General features: G+C 44.6%; 1 protein-coding gene across 1 annotated transcript in view; it reads right to left on the bottom strand.

Annotated features, from left to right (window-relative positions):
• The window catches only part of FAM114A2 (family with sequence similarity 114 member A2), a 34,616-nt gene continuing 7,854 nt past the window's right edge, over nt 1–26,762 (bottom strand). The window contains exons 3-14 of the mRNA XM_069763525.1: nt 26,659–26,752; nt 25,980–26,078; nt 25,095–25,201; nt 23,671–23,805; nt 23,238–23,396; nt 21,270–21,390; nt 12,048–12,127; nt 10,969–11,070; nt 9,600–9,736; nt 9,361–9,433; nt 7,421–7,474; nt 1–2,794 (exon numbers count right to left, since the gene is read on the bottom strand). Of these exons, the coding sequence (XP_069619626.1) occupies nt 2,693–2,794; nt 7,421–7,474; nt 9,361–9,433; nt 9,600–9,736; nt 10,969–11,070; nt 12,048–12,127; nt 21,270–21,390; nt 23,238–23,396; nt 23,671–23,805; nt 25,095–25,201; nt 25,980–26,078; nt 26,659–26,752 (1,263 nt within the window). The 3' untranslated portion in view covers nt 1–2,692. The remainder of the gene's footprint in view (nt 2,795–7,420; nt 7,475–9,360; nt 9,434–9,599; nt 9,737–10,968; nt 11,071–12,047; nt 12,128–21,269; nt 21,391–23,237; nt 23,397–23,670; nt 23,806–25,094; nt 25,202–25,979; nt 26,079–26,658; nt 26,753–26,762) is intronic.

Below are 26,762 nucleotides of genomic sequence, written 5' to 3'. Positions count from 1 at the left end.
TTAAACGTTAATAGGCTTTTATTTCAGGTTTTGTAGCCACACAAATATAAATATACAGACAGAAAAATACAGATTTGGCTCCTGAGCGGCTGATTTGTAGAGGATGAGGCAGCAGGGGTGACGTATGGCATAGTCGTAGTGGGCTCAACGCACAGTCTGTGGCTCCATGGTGTGTGAAAGATGAGATGGAGTCAGTCATCTACAGCCGGCGGTCCTGCCCACGCATTTCAGGATAGCATATTGCGGGCATCATCCATATGACCTTCACACATATTTTTTCTCTGCAGCCAAAACTTGCTCTCTTGATAGTAAAACTGCTGCATTCCAAAAGCCCGAAGTGCGGCATCTTCATCATTTTTGTCTACAATATTTGCTTTAGAAGGTGCAAATTACTTGTGTGCTTTGTGCACGGGAAATGTTTAATAAAGTTAGTTTTAGACCCTTGTTGTGAGAAGTGATGAGCGAACGTGCTCGAATGAGGTGTTATCTGAGCATGCTCGGGTACTAACAGAGTGTCTTCGGCGTGCTCAAAAAACATGTTCCGAGTCTCCGCGGCTGCAGCGTGTGCAGGAAATATCTGAAATCTCATAGCTTTACCTTTTTCTGTAAAAAGCAGCATAAAAAAGCGGCAAACTGAACATTGGCTTAATCCGGTTTTCAAATCTGCACCAAAATCAGCGTGTTACATGCAGATTTTGACGTTGATTTCGCTGCAGATTTCACTCTTTGCATTGCAAAGCGATAAATCGGTCTCATTTACGCAACAGATAAATCCGCAGCGAGCTTACAATCCAATAGTGGTTTTTACTGAGTTTTCCTGGTGAAATGATATTAGGATGAGAACCTCGAGTGCTCACACAACCTGGAGGAAAGCCTCAGACGTCAGTTTTCGACATACGTGTCCTAGCCAAAACCCATTATAGTCCCTGGAGCTGTTCACACGTCTGTTTTTTTGAGGACCGATTTTTTTCACAAAAGTAAAAAAAATACGGTTCAAACTCGCCCATTCAAATCAATGGAAAAAAAAAAAACGGGCGGCACGCGTATGCCGTCCATGTGGCAGCCGAGCGCTGTCTGTTTCATATGGTTTCATGGGTTTTCATGTGTGATAACAGATGCTGAACGGATGTAACTGTACTGGATGAAGATTTCAGCGTCCGTTTTCTGCACCGATTTTATAATATTGCTTTCTTTATTCACATCCACAGAAAATGTATATATTATAATGGCATATTAAAAATAAATTACTAAATAAAGCAACAGACTTTTAGTCGGATGATACATTTCTTATTTCTGGATTAAACATGTATCCCTTTAAAAAAAAAAAAAAGACACTTGTGTATGTCATTCCCTACCGCGATGACATCACGTCCATCATTCATGGGACAGATCCAGTCAATTACTGGCATCAATGATATCAAATATTACCACTGAGGCCGGAGATTGGCTGCACGTGACCACTGAGGCCAGTGATTGACTGCAGCGGTCACGTGGTTTCTTTGCTGCAGGACCATCAGGGTCCACTAGATGGACTTTATATGCGAGTATTTCTTATTATGTGTAGTATATATACCTATATCATGCATGTATGTATAGTTTCCTGCCCATAGTTCGTTTTTGAACCATCCCAGAGAGCTCCTTTAAGACCACGAGATGCCGTCTTCTTCTGTAGATCAAATGGAAAAAAAAATCGATTAATGGAGGAATAAAATCAACCATTTGCAAATCTAGAAAAAAAAAAAAAAAATGATGTATTTGTGTATGAAAAAGTCTTGTCGGATCGCCCGGAGTCTTCTCCCTAATGACTGGGCTGATCGCTCACTAAGCGCTCAGCTTGATCGCAGAGAGAACCGCCGCACGGTCCTGTATATGGCCGCCTGGCGCTTGTATATGTGCAGGGTAGGCAGGGAAGCAGGACACCATGAGTGGGGGGACACATTAATGAAGCCTGGGGAGCTGAGTGAGCCACTAGACCACCAAATACGGACCCCAATCTTCTACCCCAGCCTGGCGCAGATGGAGGCAGTATGTCTACACTAATCGCTAACTCATGGACCACCCTGGTCAGCCAATAACCCCTCCACTACTCTGGACCACCAGGGAACCATTCTCTAACCTCCTCCATAATCATCTGATTACACTGAACGACCATAGAAGCGACCATGAAAACATTCCTTTATGTGACTGTGTGACGGTATATGTCAGCCTCATTGCTGTCGTACATTATACAGTGCAGTTTTACCGCGGCTTCATGCAAACTAGTGCAAATGTGGTGCGCAAGTTCAATCGTCCCTGCCACACTCAGGACTGTCTGCAGGAGGCACTACAAGTCACACAATGGCTTAAGAGCTCCATAACAGCAGGATAGCCCCATATTGCTTGTGAAAGTTCATTTATCAACTAAGAGGACCCTTCCAGTTCCAGTTCCGAAGGGGCCGCAGATTTCAGTGCGGAAAAAGGAAAATGTTAGCGACAGATGCGATTCTCGATTACCCCCACCCCCGGTCGGTCGTCTTATCACCCCTTTAACGTCAGAACGGTAAACCATAAAGTGTAGAGCTCGCGGACACACGACACTTATTTTAGTGATACAAGTCAAAAGTAGAAATCTTCACTCAAAATTTTGTTTTTTCGCTTCCTGGTTTCTTCTAAACCTGCCGCGTGTCCCAGACTGGAGGGCGAGGGTCTCGTCCTAGACCCCCTTAGACGCCGTCCTGCTCTGGATGTGGGAGATCTCAAGCACAGGAAGCAGAAGCTGGAATGCATCTTGGATGTAGGAAGCGCTGTTCGATGCCTGCGGAGGAATAAGGAAGGAATGAGGTCAGCAATGGCTGTGCCGGGTCTGCCGGAGGGGGCACCATAGATGACCCGGCACCAAGAAATTAATCTATGATCCGTGGGGGTCCTTGATCATGAAAGATATTTATTAAGAACAGTATCACAAAGCGTTTCAGCTGTGTCCAGCCTTCATCAGGAGAAAGCACCAAGGCGATGCCCCAGATGAAGGCTGGATACAGGCGAAACACGTTGTGATACTGGTCATAATAAATACTTTTTAGTAAAGCGATCATGTGTGACCACCATTTCATTCACTTCTATGGGTAGGGTAGCGATCATGTGTGACCACCATTTCATTCACTTCTATGGGTAGGGTAGCGATCATGTGTTACTACCATTTCATTCACTTCTATGGGTAGCGTAGCGATCATGTGTGACCATCGTTTCATTCACTTCTATGAGTGGCATAGCGATCATGTGTTACCACCATGTCATTCACTTCTATGAGTGGCATAGCGATCATGTGTTACCACCATGTCATTCACTTCTATGAGTGGCATAGCGATCATGTGTTACCACCATGTCATTCACTTCTATGAGTGGCATAGCGATCATGTGTTACTACCATTTCATTCACTTCTATGGGTAGCGTAGCGATCATGTGTGACCATCGTTTCATTCACTTCTATGAGTGGCATAGCGATCATGTGTTACCACCATTTCATTCACTTCTATGGGTGGAGAAGCGATCATGTGTGACCATCATTTCATTCACTCCTATGGGTGGTGTAGTGATCATGTGTTACTACCATTTCATTCACTTCTATGGGTAGGGCGGCGATCATGTGTTACCACCATTTCATTCACTTCTATGGGTGGAGAAGCGATCATGTGTGACCATCATTTCATTCACTTCTATGGGTGGCGTAGTGATCATGTGTTACTACCATTTCATTCACTTCTATGGGTAGCGTAGCGATCATGTGTGACCATCGTTTCATTCACTTCTATGAGTGGCATAGCGATCATGTGTTACCACCATGTCATTCACTTCTATGAGTGGCATAGCGATCATGTGTTACCACCATGTCATTCACTTCTATGAGTGGCATAGCGATCATGTGTTACTACCATTTCATTCACTTCTATGGGTAGCGTAGCGATCATGTGTGACCATCGTTTCATTCACTTCTATGAGTGGCATAGCGATCATGTGTTACTACCATTTCATTCACTTCTATGGGTAGTGTAGCGATCATGTGTGACCATCGTTTCATTCACTTCTATGGGTAGTGTAGCGATCATGTGTGACCATCGTTTCATTCACTTCTATGGGTAGTGTAGCGATCATGTGTGACCATCGTTTCATTCACTTCTATGGGTAGTGTAGCGATCATGTGTGACCACCATTTCATTCACTTCTATGGGTAGCGTAGCGATCATGTGTGACCACCATTTCATTCACTTCTATGGGTAGCGTAGCGATCATTTGCGACCACCATGTCATTCACTTCTATGGGTAGTGTAGCGATCATGTGTGACCACCATTTCATTCACTTCTATGAGTGGCATAGCGATCATGTGTGACCATCGTTTCATTCACTTCTATGGGTAGTGTAGCGATCATGTGTGACCATCGTTTCATTCACTTCTATGGGTAGTGTAGCGATCATGTGTGACCACCATTTCATTCACTTCTATGGGTAGCGTAGCGATCATGTGTGACCACCATTTCATTCACTTCTATGGGTAGCGTAGCGATCATGTGTGACCATCATTTCATTCACTTCTATGGGTGGCGTAGCGATCATGTGTTACTACCATGTCATTCACTTCTATGGGTAGGGTAGCGATCATGTGTTACCACCATTTCATTCACTTCTATGGGCAGCATAGCGATCATGTGTGACCACCATTTCATTCACTTCTATGGGTGGTGTAGTGATCATGTGTGACCACCATTTCATTCACTTCTATGGGTAGGGTAGCGATCATGTGTGACCACCATTTCATTCACTTCTATGGGTGGCGTAGTGATCATGTGTGACCACCATTTCATTCACTTCTATGGGTGGTGTAGTGATCATGTGTGACCACCATTTCATTCACTTCTATGGGTAGGGTAGCGATCATGTGTGACCACCATTTCATTCACTTCTATGGGCAGCATAGCGATCATGTGTGACCACCATTTCATTCACTTCTATGGGTGGCGTAGTGATCATGTGTGACCACCATTTCATTCACTTCTATGGGTGGTGTAGTGATCATGTGTGACCACCATTTCATTCACTTCTATGGGTAGGGTAGCGATCATGTGTTACCACCATTTCATTCACTTCTATGGGCAGCATAGCGATCATGTGTGACCACCATTTCATTCACTTCTATGGGTGGAGAAGCGATCATGTGTGACCATCATTTCATTCACTCCTATGGGTGGTGTAGTGATCATGTGTTACTACCATTTCATTCACTTCTATGGGTAGGGCGGCGATCATGTGTTACCACCATTTCATTCACTTCTATGGGTGGAGAAGCGATCATGTGTGACCATCATTTCATTCACTTCTATGGGTGGCGTAGTGATCATGTGTTACTACCATTTCATTCACTTCTATGGGTAGCGTAGCGATCATGTGTGACCATCGTTTCATTCACTTCTATGAGTGGCATAGCGATCATGTGTTACCACCATGTCATTCACTTCTATGAGTGGCATAGCGATCATGTGTTACCACCATGTCATTCACTTCTATGAGTGGCATAGCGATCATGTGTTACTACCATTTCATTCACTTCTATGGGTAGCGTAGCGATCATGTGTGACCATCGTTTCATTCACTTCTATGAGTGGCATAGCGATCATGTGTTACTACCATTTCATTCACTTCTATGGGTAGTGTAGCGATCATGTGTGACCATCGTTTCATTCACTTCTATGGGTAGTGTAGCGATCATGTGTGACCATCGTTTCATTCACTTCTATGGGTAGTGTAGCGATCATGTGTGACCATCGTTTCATTCACTTCTATGGGTAGTGTAGCGATCATGTGTGACCACCATTTCATTCACTTCTATGGGTAGCGTAGCGATCATGTGTGACCACCATTTCATTCACTTCTATGGGTAGCGTAGCGATCATTTGCGACCACCATGTCATTCACTTCTATGGGTAGTGTAGCGATCATGTGTGACCACCATTTCATTCACTTCTATGAGTGGCATAGCGATCATGTGTGACCATCGTTTCATTCACTTCTATGGGTAGTGTAGCGATCATGTGTGACCATCGTTTCATTCACTTCTATGGGTAGTGTAGCGATCATGTGTGACCACCATTTCATTCACTTCTATGGGTAGCGTAGCGATCATGTGTGACCACCATTTCATTCACTTCTATGGGTAGCGTAGCGATCATGTGTGACCATCATTTCATTCACTTCTATGGGTGGCGTAGCGATCATGTGTTACTACCATGTCATTCACTTCTATGGGTAGGGTAGCGATCATGTGTTACCACCATTTCATTCACTTCTATGGGCAGCATAGCGATCATGTGTGACCACCATTTCATTCACTTCTATGGGTGGTGTAGTGATCATGTGTGACCACCATTTCATTCACTTCTATGGGTAGGGTAGCGATCATGTGTGACCACCATTTCATTCACTTCTATGGGTGGCGTAGTGATCATGTGTGACCACCATTTCATTCACTTCTATGGGTGGTGTAGTGATCATGTGTGACCACCATTTCATTCACTTCTATGGGTAGGGTAGCGATCATGTGTGACCACCATTTCATTCACTTCTATGGGCAGCATAGCGATCATGTGTGACCACCATTTCATTCACTTCTATGGGTGGCGTAGTGATCATGTGTGACCACCATTTCATTCACTTCTATGGGTGGTGTAGTGATCATGTGTGACCACCATTTCATTCACTTCTATGGGTAGGGTAGCGATCATGTGTTACCACCATTTCATTCACTTCTATGGGCAGCATAGCGATCATGTGTGACCACCATTTCATTCACTTCTATGGGTGGTGTAGTGATCATGTGTGACCACCATTTCATTCACTTCTATGGGTGGTGTAGTGATCATGTGTGACCACCATTTCATTCACTTCTATGGGTGGCGTAGTGATCATGTGTGACCACCATTTCATTCACTTCTATGGGTGGCGTAGTGATCATGTCTGACCAGTGACCACCATTCCTATAAACAGTGAATGAAGTGGAGAAAACACAAATGCACTCTATTCACACGGGTAACATCCCTTTTCTGATGATGGGTCGGGCCCCTCACTGATCACACGTGTTTAGCTTGTGTTGTGGATATCCTCTTTAATATTAAAGGGGTGATCCAGGACGGTGCTACTCATGATTTTACCAGTATCAGATCAGGGGCGGAGCAGACAACTGACACCCCCAGGTCAGATGGCAAGTGGAAGTGCGCAGTGTAGTGGCTGTTCTCGGGTACTGCGGGGTCCATCTGCCCCCTGGTGGTGGTTACAGGCAGTGCAGACCATAGTCCTGTATTCCCTCCCATTGTAGGATTCCAGCCTGCATCTATGGAAGGCGCCCAACTCAATGTAGCAATAAATAAGAAAATTAATGCAAGGAACAGACTCACCTCTAGGAATACTCCTGTGATTAAAGGGTTCAGGATGTCCGATTTTTCAGATGCCTGGAAATAATATAAATATTAGCCGATTATCCTTTATGTGCAGAATAAAAAGGTCTGTCCTAATGCCCCTATTAAAGGGCTTCACAGCACATGGGGGAAAGAAAAGGTCGGTATGAACCCCCGCCAGATCTGTGATGAGACGGGTAATAAATGAACCTTTTTGGTGTAACTGCAGAGATTACTGACCCCTAGGACACGAGCTCCTGGACTACTATATTAATCCTGCCACTGATAATCTCTGTAGACGGATAGCAGTGAAGGTCTGCAGGAGCGGACCCTCGTAGAGGCCACATGTCTGCAAACTAACAAAACTTACAGGTAAAGACACTGCCACCTAGTGGTCAATCTACAGTATGGAAGATGATTGAAATGACGTAGATGGAGTAAACATGAAGGTATAAATTCTGCTAATTATGTATGAACCACCTAAATGTACAGTGGCATGTAAAAGTTTGGGCACCCCTGGTCAAAACCGCTGTTATAAGTTGAAGATGAAATGATCTCTAAAAGGCCTAAAGTTGAAGATGACACATTGCCTTTGTATTTAAGGCAAAATTCATATATTTCCATCTTTAGTATTTTAAAAAATGCAAAAAGGAAAATGGGCACATGCAAAAGTTTGGAGTTTTGTGTGCCCATATAACTTTGACCAAAGTTTCAGACCTTAATTAGCCTGCTAGGGTAATGATTTGTTCACCATCATCGTTAGGAAAGGCCAGATGATGCAAATTTCCCGGCTTTATAAAAACCCAGTCTCCTCTAACCTTCTGCAAAAAACAGCAGCCATGGGTTCTTCTAAGCAGCTGACTAGCACTCTGAAATTGGTGGAGGCCCACAAAGCAGGAGAAGGCTGTAAGGTAACAGCAAAGCATTTAAAAGTTGCTCTTTCTTGAGTTTGAAATGTAATTAAGAAATGCCATATATTAGGAGCAGTGGAGGTCAAGATAACATCTGGAAGATCAAGCTAAATTTCAGTGAGAGCTGCTAGTAGGATTGCTCAAGAGGCAAATCAGAACATCCACTTGACTGCAAAAGACCTTCAGAAAGATTTTGCAGACTCTGGCGTTGTGGTACATTGTTCTACTGTTCAGAGACAAGTGGACAAATATGGCCTTTATGGAAGAGTCATCAGAAGAAAACTTCTCCTGCGTCTTCACCATTAAAATCAGTGACAGAATTATGCAAAAGAACATCTAAACAAGCCTGATGCATTTTGGAAACAAGTCCTGTGGACTGATGAAGTTAAAATAGGACTCTCGCCACAATGATGAAAGGTATGTGTGGAGAAAAAAGGACACAGAATTTCAGGAAAAGAACATCTCGCCAACCATTTAGCATGGGGGTGGATCACTCATGCTTTGGGGTTGTGTTGCAGCCAATGGCACAGTGAACATTTCACAGGTAGAGGGAAGAATGGATTCAATGAAATTTCAACAAATCCCTCAAACAAGAGCTGAGAGCCTCTTGGCTGGCTACAAAAAGCATTTACAAGCGGAGATACTTTCAAAAGTAATTTTTAAAATGTAAAAGATGACATTTTTTTGCCTAAAATAGAAAGGAAATGTGTCATCTTTAATTTTAAGCCTTTAAGAGATCATTTCATTTTAACCTTGGTGCCCAAACTTTTACATACCTCAGTATGTACGGATCGCCTATATTCATAATAGCTATAAAAAAAGAAAAAAAAAAAGAAAAGAACACTCCGGGAAGACCCTGGAGATCGCTGGACATTCCAAGCCTGTGTATTTCTTCTGTTCTCGACGGCCGAAATCTGAATCGCAGAAACGTTTATGTTGTTCGGAGCGGCGCTCCCACACGGCGTCCATATTGTGCAGCGATATTAATGCTATGGGTGCCTGTAATGTACGCGATGACACGACGCTTACCCCTGCGGTTGTCAGGAGGGTGGTCATCCTCTTTGACAGCTGCGACAGCTCCCTGCACAGTGCAACAGTCATTCTGGTGGTGAGAAAGTTAAGACATTTAAAGCAACCGTTAAAGGGGATGGTTTCAAATAAAATTATTTCCCACAATTTCTATTAGGGTCGATCGAGCAATAAATTTAGCCTCCAGGCCGCCTTGAACAAACATTGATGACGGATATACGGCTGGATTAAACCCTTACTGCGATAGTGCTTTGCCCCGTGTCACTGCTGGCACTTGGGCGTCTCCGTGCAGAATTAATGCGGCCGACTTATGGAAGACTTCTATGGCACAGGCTGTTTGCTCCGCGAGGCTACGAATGGCAAATTCATGGATATCCTGACAAAAGAGAAGAGGAACATTAGTGTGTATTCCTGGATCTGCCCTACAATCGGGCTTCTCACTGCTCCATGCAGATACCACTGATATGGTACAGAAGGAGGAGAAATGCCGCCCTCCGTTATGCCATATGTCAGTGTTATAGACAGGGTGGTCACCCTATTATACATCTGTGCAATGTAGGGGGCTCCAGCATCCACTAACCACATTATCATTTCTGGCTGGAGGAGCCCTTTATGAAGTTGTACCTCCGAATTCCCAGAAAGATGATTAGTCTGTAGGACTTTGCAATATATTCATTTTTTCCCCAAGTCGTCTTATTAGGGAAATTTGCTTTTCCACAGCACCGGTCTGTGCTGCCGTGGCTTCAAGGGATTGTCCAGCTTTATGTTACTAATAACCATTCTTTAGGCTACATCATCGATATCGGGGGGGGGGGGAGTTCTACACCTGATCAGTTATTTACAGCTCCGCCAGCAGCGAATGGAGCAGAAGCAACGCAGCTCCGATCGCTGTGCGGTGACTGCTGCCGAAAACTGCGGCTCAGCTCCTGATCAACAGCGTAAAATTGAGAACTTAAAAAAAATAGAAATAAAAAAGGTCAGCCAAAATCTAAAGCTGGATGTCACAGGATGGGCCACACCGAATTCTTGTTCCTAACCATCAAGATCTAAGAGCTAGAAATAAATGGAATCTGATTATCGCTGCTCCGGCCATCGGAATAACGTAGGACTTCGATGGAGAAAATTGTATCTTTAAAGTGATTGTCAAGGGCTATTTTTTTATTAAGGGTTTAAAAAACACTAACAGGCAGATTGTTACTAATTATCTGCCTGTTCTACCCTGTACTGGAACAGAGCGGTCACCGACCGATCCTGCTGGTGATTCAGCTGTTCCACGACAGCAGAGCAGCTCTTCCTCTTCCAGGCTGCTCTGTCGATGGGGAGTGACTGCTGACGTCATGCTGATTGACAGCCGACTCCCCGCAGTTAGGCAGTGGGGAGCCAGCTATCAATCAGCATGACGTCGCCAGTCCCACCCTGTCAACAGAGCAGGGCGGAGGAGAAGCCGCTTAATCGCCGGTACGAGTGGTCTGTGACCGTTCTGTGGCGGCAGAGATCGACGCCGGCACAACAGGCAGGTAGGTAGTTCTTAGGCCCATTGTAAAAAAAAAATTAAACCCCTATAGAGGGCATAGAAAATGTACCAAGATCTGGTTACTCTGAAGTTACCTCGATGGTGGGCTTCCTCTGTGGATCGGTGTTCTCCTCCGTTCCCATCACTTTCTCCTCCTCCTCCGCTTTAATCATCCAGCTGTACGTGGCTTTTCGAGCCTTAAATGTCAAGAGAGGTCAGCGAGCGAAAGAAATTACAGGAAGCTAAAATCCACACGGAGCAAAATTAGGAAACTGGGCCGACGACTCAAAGTCAGCCTGGATAGAGATTACCATCGCAGGGGCGGCAAAAGAGTCCCAGGACGGTTCTGGGTCCACATAAGATCAATGTCTAATGCCAGACGGGTAACTAGAGAAAATGATTCCCAGCACATAGCGGTCATGTGGACAATCAGTTACACACTATTTTTTCCCATTTTTCTTAACTTAAATGTATGTATTTTGGGGTAAAAATTACTATCAATCACTATAGGCGCAGCTCCTAACTCCCAAATGGTACCGCTACATAAGGGATGTGTTACTCATCCAGTTGTACAATGCGTTTCCACCCCAGAAGGGGCCTTCATCAGGCACAATGACACACGGCACAAGTACAATGATCAAAATGGCAGGGCTACCTTTTTGGCGCCCAATTCGGGATAGAAACAAAAAGGATTGGAAAAAGGACTTGTAAATATATCTAAAATGTAAGATTTGTATTACATTGCCATTATTACATGCACTTATTTCTTCTTTTTACGATGGATTTTTGAGGCAGATCCTCTTGTAAAATACATGTGAAATTAGCACGGAAAATCTGCAACAATCGTAGGAAAAAAGTAGTAATTTATGGAATTGAAATTTTTTTTTCGGTATATTATATGGTAAAGTGAATGGCGTCATTAAAAACTACAACGCAGCCACGTGAGGGTTTATGTTTTTCGTTTGCAGGCCATGGCGATGAAAAAAAAAAAAGGGATGGTACTTTATAGGTGTTAGTGTCTGGCAGATCTCACCTCCAGGCAAAATATATGGATGAGGCATGTGGAAATCCAACATGCCCAATCATGGTTTCGCCGATCACCAGTGGGAATTTTCACACTTTGCTTAATAGAAAGCTGGACCTTCCGCCATTGTGTGCACATTCATACACTCACGTTTGTCAGTTTCTCCGGCCGCACAGAGATCTGCAGCTCCTTGAACAAAGCAGATATGTCCTCCACAAAATCTTCATCCGCTAAGGAAACAAAAAGGGAGTTTGAGATCAGCATGGACAGATCAGACCCCTGAGAATTATTAAAGGGGGCGTTTTAACCTCCTGGGAGTAAAAAGAAGTGTTACAAGTGAACGAATGTTGTAGTACAGTCTAGTCTGGGGGCAATTATTTTCACTTATATGCATGTATTTTGGGCCAAAAAAATAAAATCATTTTTGCACTTAGGTTTCATTAAAAATTTTGCCCCGATTGGCTTTTTATTATCCAACCTAGATGTGATCTATGATCCATAAATCAGCTGAAACAGAGGTAAATCTGTTACAATCTCTCCCACTGAACCATCAGAATGAGCTCACTGACAGATCCTCAGTTAACTCACTCTGCAGCCAGCAAGGCAGTGAAACAGAGAGGCTAGAGCAGGCAAATAATGCATAATTTTCAATGAAACTCTATTACAAAAATGATTTTTTAGACAAAAATAGATGTATTTATGTCCCTAAAAGGTGAAGAACCACTTTAAGCCTATGTGTCTCCATGGGAACAGACTACAAACAAAGAAGGTGTAGTCTGATCCTGCAGCCTTTGATATTTTTTCTACATCTTGCTAGTAAGGGAGCTCACGGCGTGCGAAAATATCGACGTGTCGAATAACGATGCATTTTCATACACACAGTGGGTCAAGAGGTGGACGAGGAGGAAAATAAAAGCACGGAGCGGCCAAATCCTACTGTGCGGCTGCCGGCTTTGATCTAATATTAAATCCCAACTACAGAGACCTCACACACGGTCTGTACACGGCGTTACCCTGCCTGATAAATCCCACAACATGGCCGAGTACGTCTGATCCTCACAGGCAGCCGCAAGGTTGTTCCTACTAGAGCCCGAAGAACTGATTTCCTAAGAGGCTCCGATGTATATAGAGAAGACGCCGGAACAAGACGCGATCAGCAGTAAATGTTGAACACGTCTTCAGCGGTGAGCTGAAGACGTGTTCAACATTTACTGACATTTTCTCTGCTTTTCAAAAGAAATACAAATATGCATCTATATATACATACATTATATATATATATATATATATATATATATATATATATATATATATATATATATATATATATATATATATATATATATATATATATATATATATACACACACACACAGTACAGACCAAAAGTTTGGACACACCTTCTCATTTAAAGATTTTTCTGTATTTTCATGAGTATGAAAATTGTACATTCACACTGAAGGCATCAAAACTATGAATTAACACATGTGGAATTATATACTTAACAAAAAAGTGTGAAACAACTGAAATTATGTCTTATATTCTAGGTTCTTCAATGTAGCCACCTTTTGCTTTGATGACTGCTTTGCACAATCTTGGCATTCTCTTGATGAGCTTCAAGAGGTAGTCACCGGGAATGGTTTTCCCTTCACAGGTGTGCCCTGTCAGGTTTAATAAGTGGGATTTCTTGCCTTATAAATGGGGTTGGGACCATCAGTTGTGTTGTGCAGAAGTCTGGTGGATACACAGCTGGTAGTCCTACTGAATAGACTGTTAGAATTTGTATTATGGCAAGAAAAAAGCAGCTAAGTAAAGAAAAACCAGTGGCTATCATTACTTTAAGAAATGAAGGCCAGTCAGTCCGAAAAATTGGGAAAACTTTGAAAGTGTCCCAAGTGCAGTGGCAAAAACCATCAAGCGCTACAAAGAAACTGGCTCACATGAGGACCGCCCCAGGAAAGGAAGACCAAGAGTCACCTCTGCTTCTGAGGATAAGTTTATCCGAGTCACCAGCCTCAGAAACCGCAGGTTAACAGCAGCTCAGATTAGAGACCAGGTCAATGCCACACAGAGTTCTAGGAGCAGACACATCTCTACAACAACTGTTAAGAGGAGACTTTGTGCAGCAGGCCTTCATGGTAAAATAGCTGCTAGGAAACCACTGCTAAGGACAGGCAACAAGCAGAAGAGACTTGTTTGGGCTAAAGAACACAAGGAATGGACATTAGACCAGTGGAAATCTGTGCTTTGGTCTGATGAGTCCAAATTTGAGATCTTTGGCTCCAACCACCGTGTCTTTGTGCGAGGCAGAAAAGGTGAACGGATGGACCCTACATGCCTGGTTCCCACCGTGAAGCATGGAGGAGGAGGTGTGATGGTGTGGGGGGGCTTTGCTGGTGACACTGTTAGGGATTTATTCAAAATTGAAGGCATACTGAACCAGCATGGCTACCACAGCATCTTGCAGCAGCATGCTATTCCATCCGGTTTGCGTTTAGTTGGACCATCATTTATATTTCAACAGGACAATGCCCCCAAACACACCTCCAGGCTGTGTAAGGGCTATTTGACCAAGAACGAGAGTGATGGGGTGCTACGCCAGATGACCTGGCCTCTATAGATGGTTTGGGGTGAGCTGGACCGCAGAGTGAAGGCAAAAGGGCCAACAAGTGCTAAGCATCTCTGGGAACTCCTTCAAGATTGTTGGAAGACCATTCCTGGTGACTACCTCTTGAAGCTCATCAAGAGAATGCCAAGAGTGTGCAAAGCAGTCATCAAAGCAAAAGGTGGCTACTTTGAAGAACCTAGAATATAAGACATAATTTCAGTTGTTTCACACTTTTTTGTTAAGTATATAATTCCACATGTGTTAATTCATAGTTTTGATGCCTTCAGTGTGAATGTACAATTTTCATAGTTATGAAAATACAGAAAAATCTTTAACTGAGAAGGTGTGTCCAAACTTTTGGTCTGTACTGTATATATATATATGTGTATGTATATATATATATATATATATATATATATATATATATATATATATATATATATATATATATATATATATATATATACACACACATACATACATACATACATACATACACACACAGTATATAGTGGGGAAAATGGGTCAGATTTTGCAAGTTTTCCCACCTACAAAGAGTACAGAGGTCTGTAATTTTTATCGCAGGTACACTTCACCTGTGAGAGTCAGAATCTAAAAACAAAATACAGAAAATCACATTGTAGGATTTTTATATAATTAATTAGCATTTTATTGCATGAAATAAGCATTTGATACAATAGAAGAACAGGACTTAATATTTGGTACAGAAACTTTTGTTTGTAATTACAGAGGTCAGACGTTTCCTGTAGTCCACGACCAGGTTTGCACACTCTGCAGCAGGGATTTTGGCCCCCTCCTCCATACATAAATTCACCAGATCTTTTAGGTTTCGGGGGAACATTGAGTTACAGCTGCCTCCAGATATTTTCTATTGGGTTCAGGTCTGGACACTCCAGGACTTTGAAATGCTTCTTACCGAGCCACTTGTTAGTTGCCCTGGCTGTGTGTTTAGGGTCCTTTTTCATGGTGCAAGACCCAGTCACGTTCCATTTTCAATGCTCTGAGGGTGGAAGGTTGTTGGGCAAAATTTTGCGATATATGACCCCATCAATCCTCCCTTCAATATGGGGTGCAGTCGTCCTGTCCCCTTTGCTGAAAAGCACCCCAAAGTATGATGTTTCCCCCACCATGCTTCACAGTTGGGATGGTGTTCTTGGGTTGCACTTATCCTTCTTCTTCCTCCAAACACGGCGAGTGGAGTGGATACTAAAAACTTCTATTTTGGACTCATCTGACCAAATGACCTTCTCCTGTGGTTCCTCTAGATCATCCAGATGGTCACTGGCAAACTTTTATGACCTTTCTCAGAATCATCCTTACCCCACGAGGCGAGATCTTGCATGGAGACTCAGACCGAGGAAGATTAACAGTCATCTTGTGCTTTTTCCATTTTCTAATAATTGTGCCTACAGTTGTTACCTTCTTACCACACTGCTTGTCTATTGTCCTGCAGCCCATCCCAGCCTTTTGCAGGGCTACAACTTTGTCCCTGGTGTCCTTAGACAGCTCTTTGGTCTTGGCCACGGTGGAGAGGTTGAATGTGATTGATTGAGTGTGTGGACAGGTGTCTTTTATACAGGTAATGAATCCAAAAGGTACAATTAATCCAGGTAATGAGTGCAGAGTAGGAGGGCTTCTTAAAGAAAAACTAACAGGTCTGTGAGAGACAGAATTCTTGCTGGTTTGTCGGTGATCAAATACTTATTTCATGCAATAAAATACAAATGAATTACCGTATATACTCGAGTATAAGCCAAGATTTTCAGCCCAAAATTTTGGGCTGAAAGTGCCCCTCTCGGCTTATACTCGAGTCACGGTGGGCGGCAGGGTCGGCGGGTGAGGGGGGAGAGGGCGCTGAGGCATACTCACCTAGTCCCGGCGCTCCTGACGCTCCCCCTGCCTGTCACACTGTCTTCGGTGCTGCAGCTCTTCCCCTGTTCAGCAGTCACGTGGGACCGCTCATTAGAAAAATGAATATGCGGCTCCACATCCCATAGGGGTGGAGCCGCATATTCATTTCTCTAATCAGCGGTGCCGGTGACCGCTAATAGAGAAAGAGGCTGCGGCACCGAAGACCGTGTGACAGACAGGGGGAGCGGGACGCCGGGAGCAGGTAAGTATGTAATATTCACCTGTCCGCGTTCCACACGCCGGGCGCCGCTCTGTCTTCCCGTCCTCTTGCTCTGACTGTGCAGGTCAGAGGGCGCGATGAGGTATAGTGTGCGCGCCGCCCTCTGCCTGATCAGTCAGTGCGGAGAGACGCTGGGACCGGACGCCGGGAGCTGCAAGCAGCGAGGTGAGTGTGGCATTTTTTTTTTATTGCAGCAGCAATGGCACAGCTTTATATGGCACAGCTATGGGGCAATAATGAACGGTGCAAAGCACTATATGGCAGCTATGGGGCAATAATGAACGGTGCAGAGCACTATATGGCAGCTATGGGGCAATAATGAACGGTGCAGAGCACTATATGGCAGCTATGGGGCAATAATGAACGGTGCATAGCACTATATGACAGCTATGGGGCAATAATGAACAGTGCAGAGCACTATATGACAGCTATGGGGCAATAATGAACGGTGCAGAGCCTTATATGGCACAGCTATGGGGCAATAATGAACTGCACAGAGCACTATATGGCAGCTATGGGGCAATAATGAACGGTGCAGAGTACTATATGGCACAGCTATGGGGCAATAATGAACGGTGCAGAGCACTATATGGCAGCTATGGGGCAATAATGAATGGTGCAGAGCACTATATGGCACAACTATAGGGCGATAATGAACGGTGCAGAGCACTATATGGCAGCTATGGGGCAATAATGAACGGTGCAGAGTACTATATGGCACAGCTATGGGGCAATAATCAACGGTGCAGAGCACTATATGGCACAGCTATGGGGCAATAATGAACGGTGCAGAGCACTATATGGCAGCTATGGGGCAATAATGAACGGTGCAGAGCACTATATGGCAGCTATGGGGCAATAATGAACGGTGCAGAGCACTATATGGCAGCTATGGGGCAATAATGAACGGTGCAGAGCACTATATGGCACAGCTATGGGGCAATAATGAACGGTGCAGAGCACTATATGGCACAGCTATGGGGCAATAATGAACGGTGCAGAGTACTATATGACAGCTATGGGGCAATAATGAACGGTGCAGAGCCTTATATGGCACAGCTATGGGGCAATAATGAACTGCACAGAGCACTATATGGCAGCTATGGGGCAATAATGAACGGTGCAGAGTACTATATGGCACAGCTATGGGGCAATAATGAACGGTGCAGAGCACTATATGGCAGCTATGGGGCAATAATGAATGGTGCAGAGCACTATATGGCACAACTATAGGGCGATAATGAACGGTGCAGAGCACTATATGGCAGCTATGGGGCAATAATGAACGGTGCAGAGTACTATATGGCACAGCTATGGGGCAATAATCAACGGTGCAGAGCACTATATGGCACAGCTATGGGGCAATAATGAACGGTGCAGAGCACTATATGGCAGCTATGGGGCAATAATGAACGGTGCAGAGCACTATATGGCACAGCTATGGGGCAATAATGAACGGTGCAGAGCACTATATGGCACAGCTATGGGGCAATAATGAACGGTGCAGAGTACTATATGACAGCTATGGGGCAATAATGAACGGTGCAGAGCCTTATATGGCACAGCTATGGGGCAATAATGAACTGCACAGAGCACTATATGGCAGCTATGGGGCAATAATGAACGGTGCAGAGTACTATATGGCACAGCTATGGGGCAATAATGAACGGTGCAGAGCACTATATGGCAGCTATGGGGCAATAATGAATGGTGCAGAGCACTATATGGCACAACTATAGGGTGATAATGAACGGTGCAGAGCACTATATGGCAGCTATGGGGCAATAATGAACGGTGCAGAGCACTATATGGCACAGCTATGGGGCAATAATGAACGGTGCAGAGTACTATATGGCACAGCTATGGGGCAATAATGAACGGTGCAGAGCACTATATGGCACAGCTATGGGGCAATAATGAACGGTGCAGAGCACTATATGGCACAGCTATGGGGCAATAATGAACGGTGCAGAGCACTATATGGCACAGCTATGGGGCAATAATGAACGGCGCAGAGCACTATATGGCACAGCTATGGGGCAACAATGAACGGCGCAGAGCACTATATGGCACAGCTATGGGGCAACAATGAACGGCGCAGAGCACTATATGGCACAGCTATGGGGCAATAATGAACGGTGCAGAGCACTATATGGCACAGCTATGGGGCAATAATGAACGGTGCAGAGCACTATATGGCACAGCTATGGGGCAATAATGAACGGCGCAGAGCACTATATGGCACAGCTATGGGGCAATAATGAACGGTGCAGAGCACTATATGGCACAGCTATGGGGCAATAATGAACGGTGCAGAGCACTATATGACACAGCTATGGGGCAATAATGAACGGCGCAGAGCACTATATGGCACATCTATGGGGCAATAATGAACGGTGCAGAGCACTATATGGCACAGCTATGGGGCAACAATGAACGGCGCAGTGCACTATATGGCACAGCTATGGGGCAATAATGAACGGCGCAGAGCACTATATGGCACATCTATGGGGCAATAATGAACGGCGCAGAGCACTATATGGCACAGCTATGGGGCAATATTGAACGATGCAGAGCACTATATGGCAGCTATGGGGCAATAATGAACGGTGCAGAGCACTATATGGCAGCTATGGGGCAATAATGAACGGTGCAGAGCACTATATGGCACAGCTATGGGGCCATAATGAACGGTATGGAGCATCTATTTTTATTTTTGAAATTCACCGGTAGTTGCTGCATTTTCCACCCTAGGCTTATACTCGAGTCAATAAGTTTTCCCAGTTTTTTGTGGCAAAATTAGGGGGGTCGGCTTATACTCGGGTCGGCTTATACTCGAGTATATACGGTATGTAAAAATCATACAATGTTATTAACTGGTTTTTATTTTTACATTCTGTCTCTCACAGGTGAAGTGTACCTACAATAAAAATTACAGACCTCTGCATTCTTTGTAGATGGTAAAATTTACAAACTTTGTAGCGCATCAAATGCTTATTTTCCTCACTGTATACATATGATTTCCTATGTAAATCTATTTCTAAAGGTGCTATTGACATGAAATTTTCACCAGATGTCGGTAACAACACATCCAATCCACACAGACAAAGAAATCAAACCATACATATCTATAAATTATGTTATGCGCAATAACAATAAATGACACAGGAAAAAGTATTGAACACATGAAGAAAGATGTGCAAAAAGCTATGGAAAGTCATGACACCAGCTTAAATCTATCAGTCAGAAAGCAATCCTGCCACTTAGTGACAAATAATATCAGCTGGTTCAACTGATGGCCTATAAAAAGGCGTCTCATTACCAAGGTGCCACACAAGATACATCTCATGATGGGTAATACCAGTGAGCTGTTTCAAGACCTTTGAAACCTTATTGTTGCAAAACATACTGATGGCACTGGTTACAGAAAGTCCCAGTGAGCACTGTTGGGGCCATAATATGGAAGTGGAACAAACAATTTCACTATAAACTGGTCACGGCCAGATGCTCCCCTTAAGGTTTCAGACAGAAGAGTGAAAAGAATTATCAGAAGAGTTTTCCAAGAGCCAAAAACTATCTGTGGAGTACTACAGAAATACCAGGAATCGGCAGGTACAATTGTTTCAAAGAAAGCTATAAGCAATGCACTCGACCTCCATGGCCTGTATGCACGCTCACCACGCAAGACTACATTGCTGAAGAAAAAACATGTTCAGGCACATTTAAAGTTTGCTCAACAACATATAGACAAGCCTGTGAAATACTGGGAGAATATAGTCAGTTGAGACAAAAATTGAACTCTTTGGATTCCATAATAATTACCATGTATGGAAGTCAAAGGGCACTACATATTACCCCCAAAACACCATACCATCAGTGAAGTATGGAGGTGGGAACATCATGGCGTGGGGCTGACGGCACTGGCAAACTTCATATCATTGAAGAAATGATGAATGGACAAATGTACGGAGACATTCTTGATAAAAATCTGCTACCATGTACCAGAATGATGTAGATGAAACGAGGATGTACATTTCAGCAAGACAATGATCCCAAACACACAGCCAAGGAAACTATAAATTGTTTTAAGAGAAACTAAATAAAGCTGCCAGAATAGCCGAGCCGATCACCGGACCTGAATCCAACAGAAAATGTATGGAAGGAACTAAAGCTGAGATTTCATAGAAGGAGCTCACAGAGCCTTCAGGATATCAAGAGAGTTTGTGTTGAAGAGTGGGCCAAAATCACTCCTGAGCAATGCCTGCGACTAGTTTCCCCATACAGCATGAGTCTTGCAGTTGTCATCACGACAAAGGCTTTTGTACGAAGTATTAAATACATTTCAGTAAACGTGTTCAATACTTTTTCCCCTGAGCCATTTCTCAAATTAATTTACGGACATCTGTGGTTTTTAAAATTAGCACATAATAAAAAGGCTCATATCTCAGGAACCTTATGGTGGGTTTAAAAAAAAAAAAGATTGAATAATCTGGGGAGCAGTGGAAATAAAATAAGAGCAAAGATTGGCCACATCTGACCAGGTGACAGGTCCTCCTAAGGATGGAATTTTAGCTAGGAAGTTTTACACTAGGAGATTTTAAAGGGATATTACCTTTCTCCACCTCTTCATCATCGTCAAACTCTTCCATTGAGAATACTTCCTTCAAGGACTCCAGCTCTTGCTTTAGACCGTCCAGCTCTTCTCCCGATAGCGCCCCAATAATAGACTTCACCTGAGGGTGCGAATAAAAAATTTAAGTTCTTCTGTGTGGGTCTCAGAGGATCGGCTACTTTGAAGTCAACACAAAATAAAGGGGCCATCAAGGATTATTTTAATGTTTTCAGTCCTACATATCCCTTCAAAGTGCCGTCCAAAAGGTGTCTCCCTTCTGTCTAACTTGCTGTGTACTGCCTGTTGTTAAGAGCAATCTGCCTTTAATAGCAGAGGTGACAAGAAAGATTACAATAATTGGGTGAGGGTCTTTGTCTCGCTACAGGAAGTGGGGGCGGGTCTGCCTCGCTACAGGAAGTGGGGGCGGGTCTGCCTCGCTATAGGAAGTGGGGGCGGGTCTGCCTCGCTACAGGAAGTGGGGGCGGGTCTGCCTCGCTACAGGAAGTGGGGGTGGGTCTGCCTCGCTATAGGAAGTGGGGGCGGGTCTGCCTCGCTACAGGAAGTGGGGGCGGGTCTGCCTCGCTACAGGAAGTGGGGGCGGGTCTGCCTCGCTACAGGAAGTGGGGGCGGGTCTGCCTCGCTACAGGAAGTGGGGGCGGGTCTGCCTCGCTACAGGAAGTGGGGGCGGGTCTGCCTCGCTACAGGAAGTGGGGGCGGGTCTGCCTCGCTACAGGAAGTGGGGGCGGGTCTGCCTCGCTACAGGAAGTGGGGGCGGGTCTGCCTCGCTACAGGAAGTGGGGGCGGGTCTGCCTCGCTACAGGAAGTGGGGGCGGGTCTGCCTCGCTACAGGAAGTGGGGGCGGGTCTGCCTCGCTACAGGAAGTGGGGGCGGGTCTGCCTCGCTACAGGAAGTGGGGGCGGGTCTGCCTCGCTACAGGAAGTGGGGGCGGGTCTGCCTCGCTACAGGAAGTGGGGGCGGGTCTGCCTCGCTACAGGAAGTGGGGGCGGGTCTGCCTCGCTACAGGAAGTGGGGGTGGGTCTGTCTCTCACTACAGGAAATGGGGGCAGGTCTGTCTCTCGCTACAGGAAGTGGGGGCAGGTCTGTCTCTCGCTACAGGAAGTGGGGGCAGGTCTTTGTCTCTCTACAGGAAGTGGGGGTTGGCCATGCGTCTTTACAGGAAGTGGAGATCTTGGTCTCTCTACAGGAATTGCGGGCCGGTCTGTGTGTCTCTACAGTTAGTGGAGGCGAGCCTTTGTGTTATGCAGCAATTGGTCTTTTGACTCTCTACAGGAAGTGGGTGAGGGTCTTTGTCTCGCTAAAGAAAGTAGGGCGAGTCTTTGTCTACAACAGGAAGTGGAGGGGGGAGTCTGTTTCTCTACAGGAAGTGGAATCCTCTACAGGAACTGAGGGCAGATCTTTCCCTCTCTACAGGAAGTTGGAGCTGGTCTTCCTCTCACCAAAAAAAAAAAAAAAAAAAGAGTAAGAGCGGGTCTTCCTTTTTAAAGGAAGTTGGGGCGGGTTTTCCTCTCTCTACAGGAAGTTGGGGCGGGTCTTCCTCTCTCACTACAGGAAGTTAGGGATGGTCTTTTTCTTTCTGTTACTGTGTCTCCTTATCCCTCATACAGGCATAACAAAGATCACACTTTCAAATGGAGAAAGGCAAAAATGGACAGAGCAATGTATGCTGGGAAGTTAGAGACATGAATGTCCAGCACCTATAGCACTGGCAGAATGCTACTGAAGAAAAACCTCCCATTCAAAAAGTGTGGATGTGAAGTTACAGAATATGAGAATTGGGACAGTTACTGGACATATTAGATTGGTATGTGAACCAAAACCAGTCTTACATTCTTTGGGGACAGGCGCGGTTTTACATTATCGCCTTCTGTAGATTGACAGATGATGTAATTCCATGATGGGACATGATCTGTAGATAGTGAGTAGTGACAGCAGAGAGAGTACAGCTACCTTTCCTTCGCTCTCTTTGGACAGCATCTCTAACGCCTCGAGGTGGGCCAGCCCCTGGTACTCATCAAATAATAGTCCGTAGTGCGCTCGTCGCTCCTTCTCTGCGGAGACCTCGCCGCTGACCCGCTGTTCTTCACGTTCCTTCGCTTCTCGTAAAACCTACAGGGAGTGATACAACAGAAATGACACCAGAATGGCAGGATCGTGTTCAATTAAGAAGACATTTTCCAGATCAGCCATGATCACTTTATAATCTGGAGTCCCCAAAAAATCCTGTGAATGAAGAGGTCACGGAGGAACTTTAGCACTGTGCTCCATTCACTGTTCTTCCCTCCACAGCGGCGCTCCGACCATCCGGCTGTGCAGGAAGCTGCAGCAGATCTCTGACCTGCTCAACCACACGAGGTTGGAATAGTAAATGGCGTTAACCTACGTGGGACAGAGTAGCATTCCTGTTCATCAGTCCTTTCGTTTTTTTGAAGCCTGGGTCTCCTTCTGCGATAACGTCCATGGTCTTTTTGCCAATAAACTCCAAGGCATCGAGCCCTCCGGTGAGCACGGTCTTCCCCTGAGATTTGGGGAAAGGTGATTAAACATTAACAATACGATTTTCATTACACCGTACATCATATTAACTTTTTTTTAACCTCTTCTGGTGATTTATACACATTTTTACTTTTTACATATTTTTATTTCCTTTTATTGTTATTTTTTCTCCACTGTAACTATATGGAAATCACAGGAATCCTAGTTACAGGGGAAAATCAGGAAAACTGTCATTACTGGTAGGGATGAGTTAGGTCTGCTAATATTCCAGTAGTTCTGCTATACCGGCATTTCCCTTATTAATTTCTATATTAAAAGTTATGTTTTAGAATCTTCAGTTAGGGATTTATTTGCCTCTGGCAATTTGTGGATTGCTATACTGGCAAAGATTCAGCGATCATGTATTCACTAGATTCTGCGAAAGCATGGGCCGTACCGATGCTTCTGTTCACTGCATACTGCTCACTGAGGACTATGTAACCGACAAAAGAAAAGACAGAAGTGGTAATAAATCGCTTGTGTCTTCTCCCCAAGGTCTCCAGTTGTGTCTGACAGCCGGAGATCAGATCCAGATTGCATAAGATCCAGTCTACAAGAGATATGAAACCAGATCACTTCCCTGTTCACACCACTGCAGACTCCGTCATATTTGACTGAAAAAAAATAATGCATGTAGTGTCATTTTTCCTGATGGACACCGTGAAGAAATTTCATGGACCCCTTTAAAATCAATGGGGTTAGTCGGACACAATTAGTTGATGTGGCACGGTGCCACACTTTACTTTATACACGGAAACCACAGTACGGATGTGAATAGATCCTAAATCCTGGCTAACGCAATGGTATTTGGGGGTCTCCATACCTGTGAAAGTGAAGCAGTCGGACCCCCACAGAGCACTGCTTTTTTTCTACATTGGTATTGCATAACGACTATAATCTAGAAAATGAAAGTTCTCTACAATGGGGGCTGCTTTCTGCAGTGAGGATAATGGATTAGTGGTCCTAAAATAGCATATAAGGGCCATCCTGATAGTATAATATGCCGTGGAAAAACTACGGATTCCTCACTGAAAAAAAAAGTTAAAAAAAAACGTGGAAGGAATTTTTGGAAACTTCATGCACATGTAGTGAACGTGTAGACACGCTGAGGATTTTCTAATCCACAATATGTCAATTCTGTTATGAATCTGCTGTGGATTTTACCTTTTGGAATTCAGAGAATGAAATCAGCAGCCAATGGTAGAGAATCCATAACACATAGAAGATTTGCGAGGAATTCTGCCACCATTTGCAGACTCAGGTTTTACTTACTGTGCTCTGCACCGCCGTAGAGATACTGGAGAGGAATCCCAGCGCGCCTGTAATAGGGGAAGAGCCCTCCGCTTCTTTGGGTTCACTGCTTTCTCCGGATCCAGCATCTGACAAGAGGAATAGCATGGCTATGTCGATATGCAGCTGGGGTTTAGTATTCGAACAAAATGCGAATGTCAAAACTTTGGCTTTAAGCAGTAAAAGGACAGATAATGAGACCATCAGAATGAGAAAAAAGTGGATTGAGTAGACATAGCGGGGGATCATGCACCTCAATGCGCGGTTAATGTCCTTCACTTCATTAGTGCAAAGGTCGAATCCCCGCCGCTGCTGGACTCGGCAATGTGTAAGTCCAGGAGATGAGTAAAGTCCCTTTAATACTCAATGGCGAAACGATTGGGCATGTTTACAACAATAAAGGCGCATGCCAATCGGTCCGATCTTGGACCGCAAAGCCGGGACTGATCGCGGCTCTCCCAACCCGAGTGTCACAGCCTCATAGGTCTGGAGAGCCACGGTCAGCCTGCGCATTGAGATCCGTGATCGGACTGTCATCAGGAGTGTCAGCTATAGCTTGTCTAAACCTGGTCTGGAGAGGTGGGGGATGTTCAGGCATTTCTAATGGTTGCTCTGTGATTGTTGTGTGCGTTGTGGGGTGCAAACATTTTCCTTCCCCTTTGTTGTATCACGTAGTGTGACTCGCAGCCTCCTTACTCTTGTCCCTTGTGTCTATTCCTGTGTGACTGAGCTTCTGTTTTCCCTTGTCAGTCTTTTGTGTGTTACTCCTTTTAATTCTGCTCCCTTCCCTTTGCACATTGCAAAAATACTACTAAATCATATAAAATATTATAGCAATTAAATAAACCAATTATGGCCGTTACTTGCCTTCTGTGGATTCTGCGCGGTCTCTAAATGACAACTCTACAGGACTTGGGACTCCCAGTGAGCTCTCCGCCTTCTCGATTGCAGAAGAGATGCCTTGACCTGTGAGGAGGAGCATGTACTGTCAGCTTCTACATGACCTTCTCCGAGGACGGCCGAATCGCTGCAGCGCACTGTTAACTCCCAATCTCGGCCAGTTTCATTGCCCCTGCCTCTGCTTGCAACATGAGCAGCAGCTAGCAAGTAGGAAGCCAAAGGAGTGATGTACCTTGGCTGAAGACGAGCAAACCTTTAAAGGTGTGACAACACTGGGTCTAGACCCTGCATTGTCTTATGCTAAAAAAATGTACTAATTAGAGGTGAAGTGTCATCTTTACAGAAGAAACTCTTCAATCTCCCAGTCATTCCAGCTGACGGACGTTGGTTTCGAATGTTGGACAATCTACCGGTAGTCACGTCAGTGCTCCCAACCCATTCCTGTAGACTTTTAAAGCCCAAATGTAACCAAAAGAATGATGTTTTAGTGTAAGTTTGGCCATTATATTTCGTAGACTACACTTTTTTAATGCAAAGTTCAAGCCCCGCTTACAATGGTAGTCAATGGCACACATATACAACTCTATAGACATTAGTATAGGTTTTCAGGGCGTATAGACCTAATCAAGAACCCATCTATACTCACCAACAGTAGCCACTGTGGCCGTAGCTGTGGAAATTAAGGACTTGCCCCAGTTACCCCAATAGCCCCATGATGAAGGAGATTTGGCAACAGACTCCTGCAAGAAA

The sequence above is a fragment of the Ranitomeya imitator genome, chromosome 4 (genome assembly GCF_032444005.1).
Source record: "Ranitomeya imitator isolate aRanImi1 chromosome 4, aRanImi1.pri, whole genome shotgun sequence".
NCBI lineage: Eukaryota > Metazoa > Chordata > Amphibia > Anura > Dendrobatidae > Ranitomeya > Ranitomeya imitator.
Note: the sequence above shows the minus strand (reverse complement) of the source record. Positions and strands in the feature narration are given on the sequence as shown.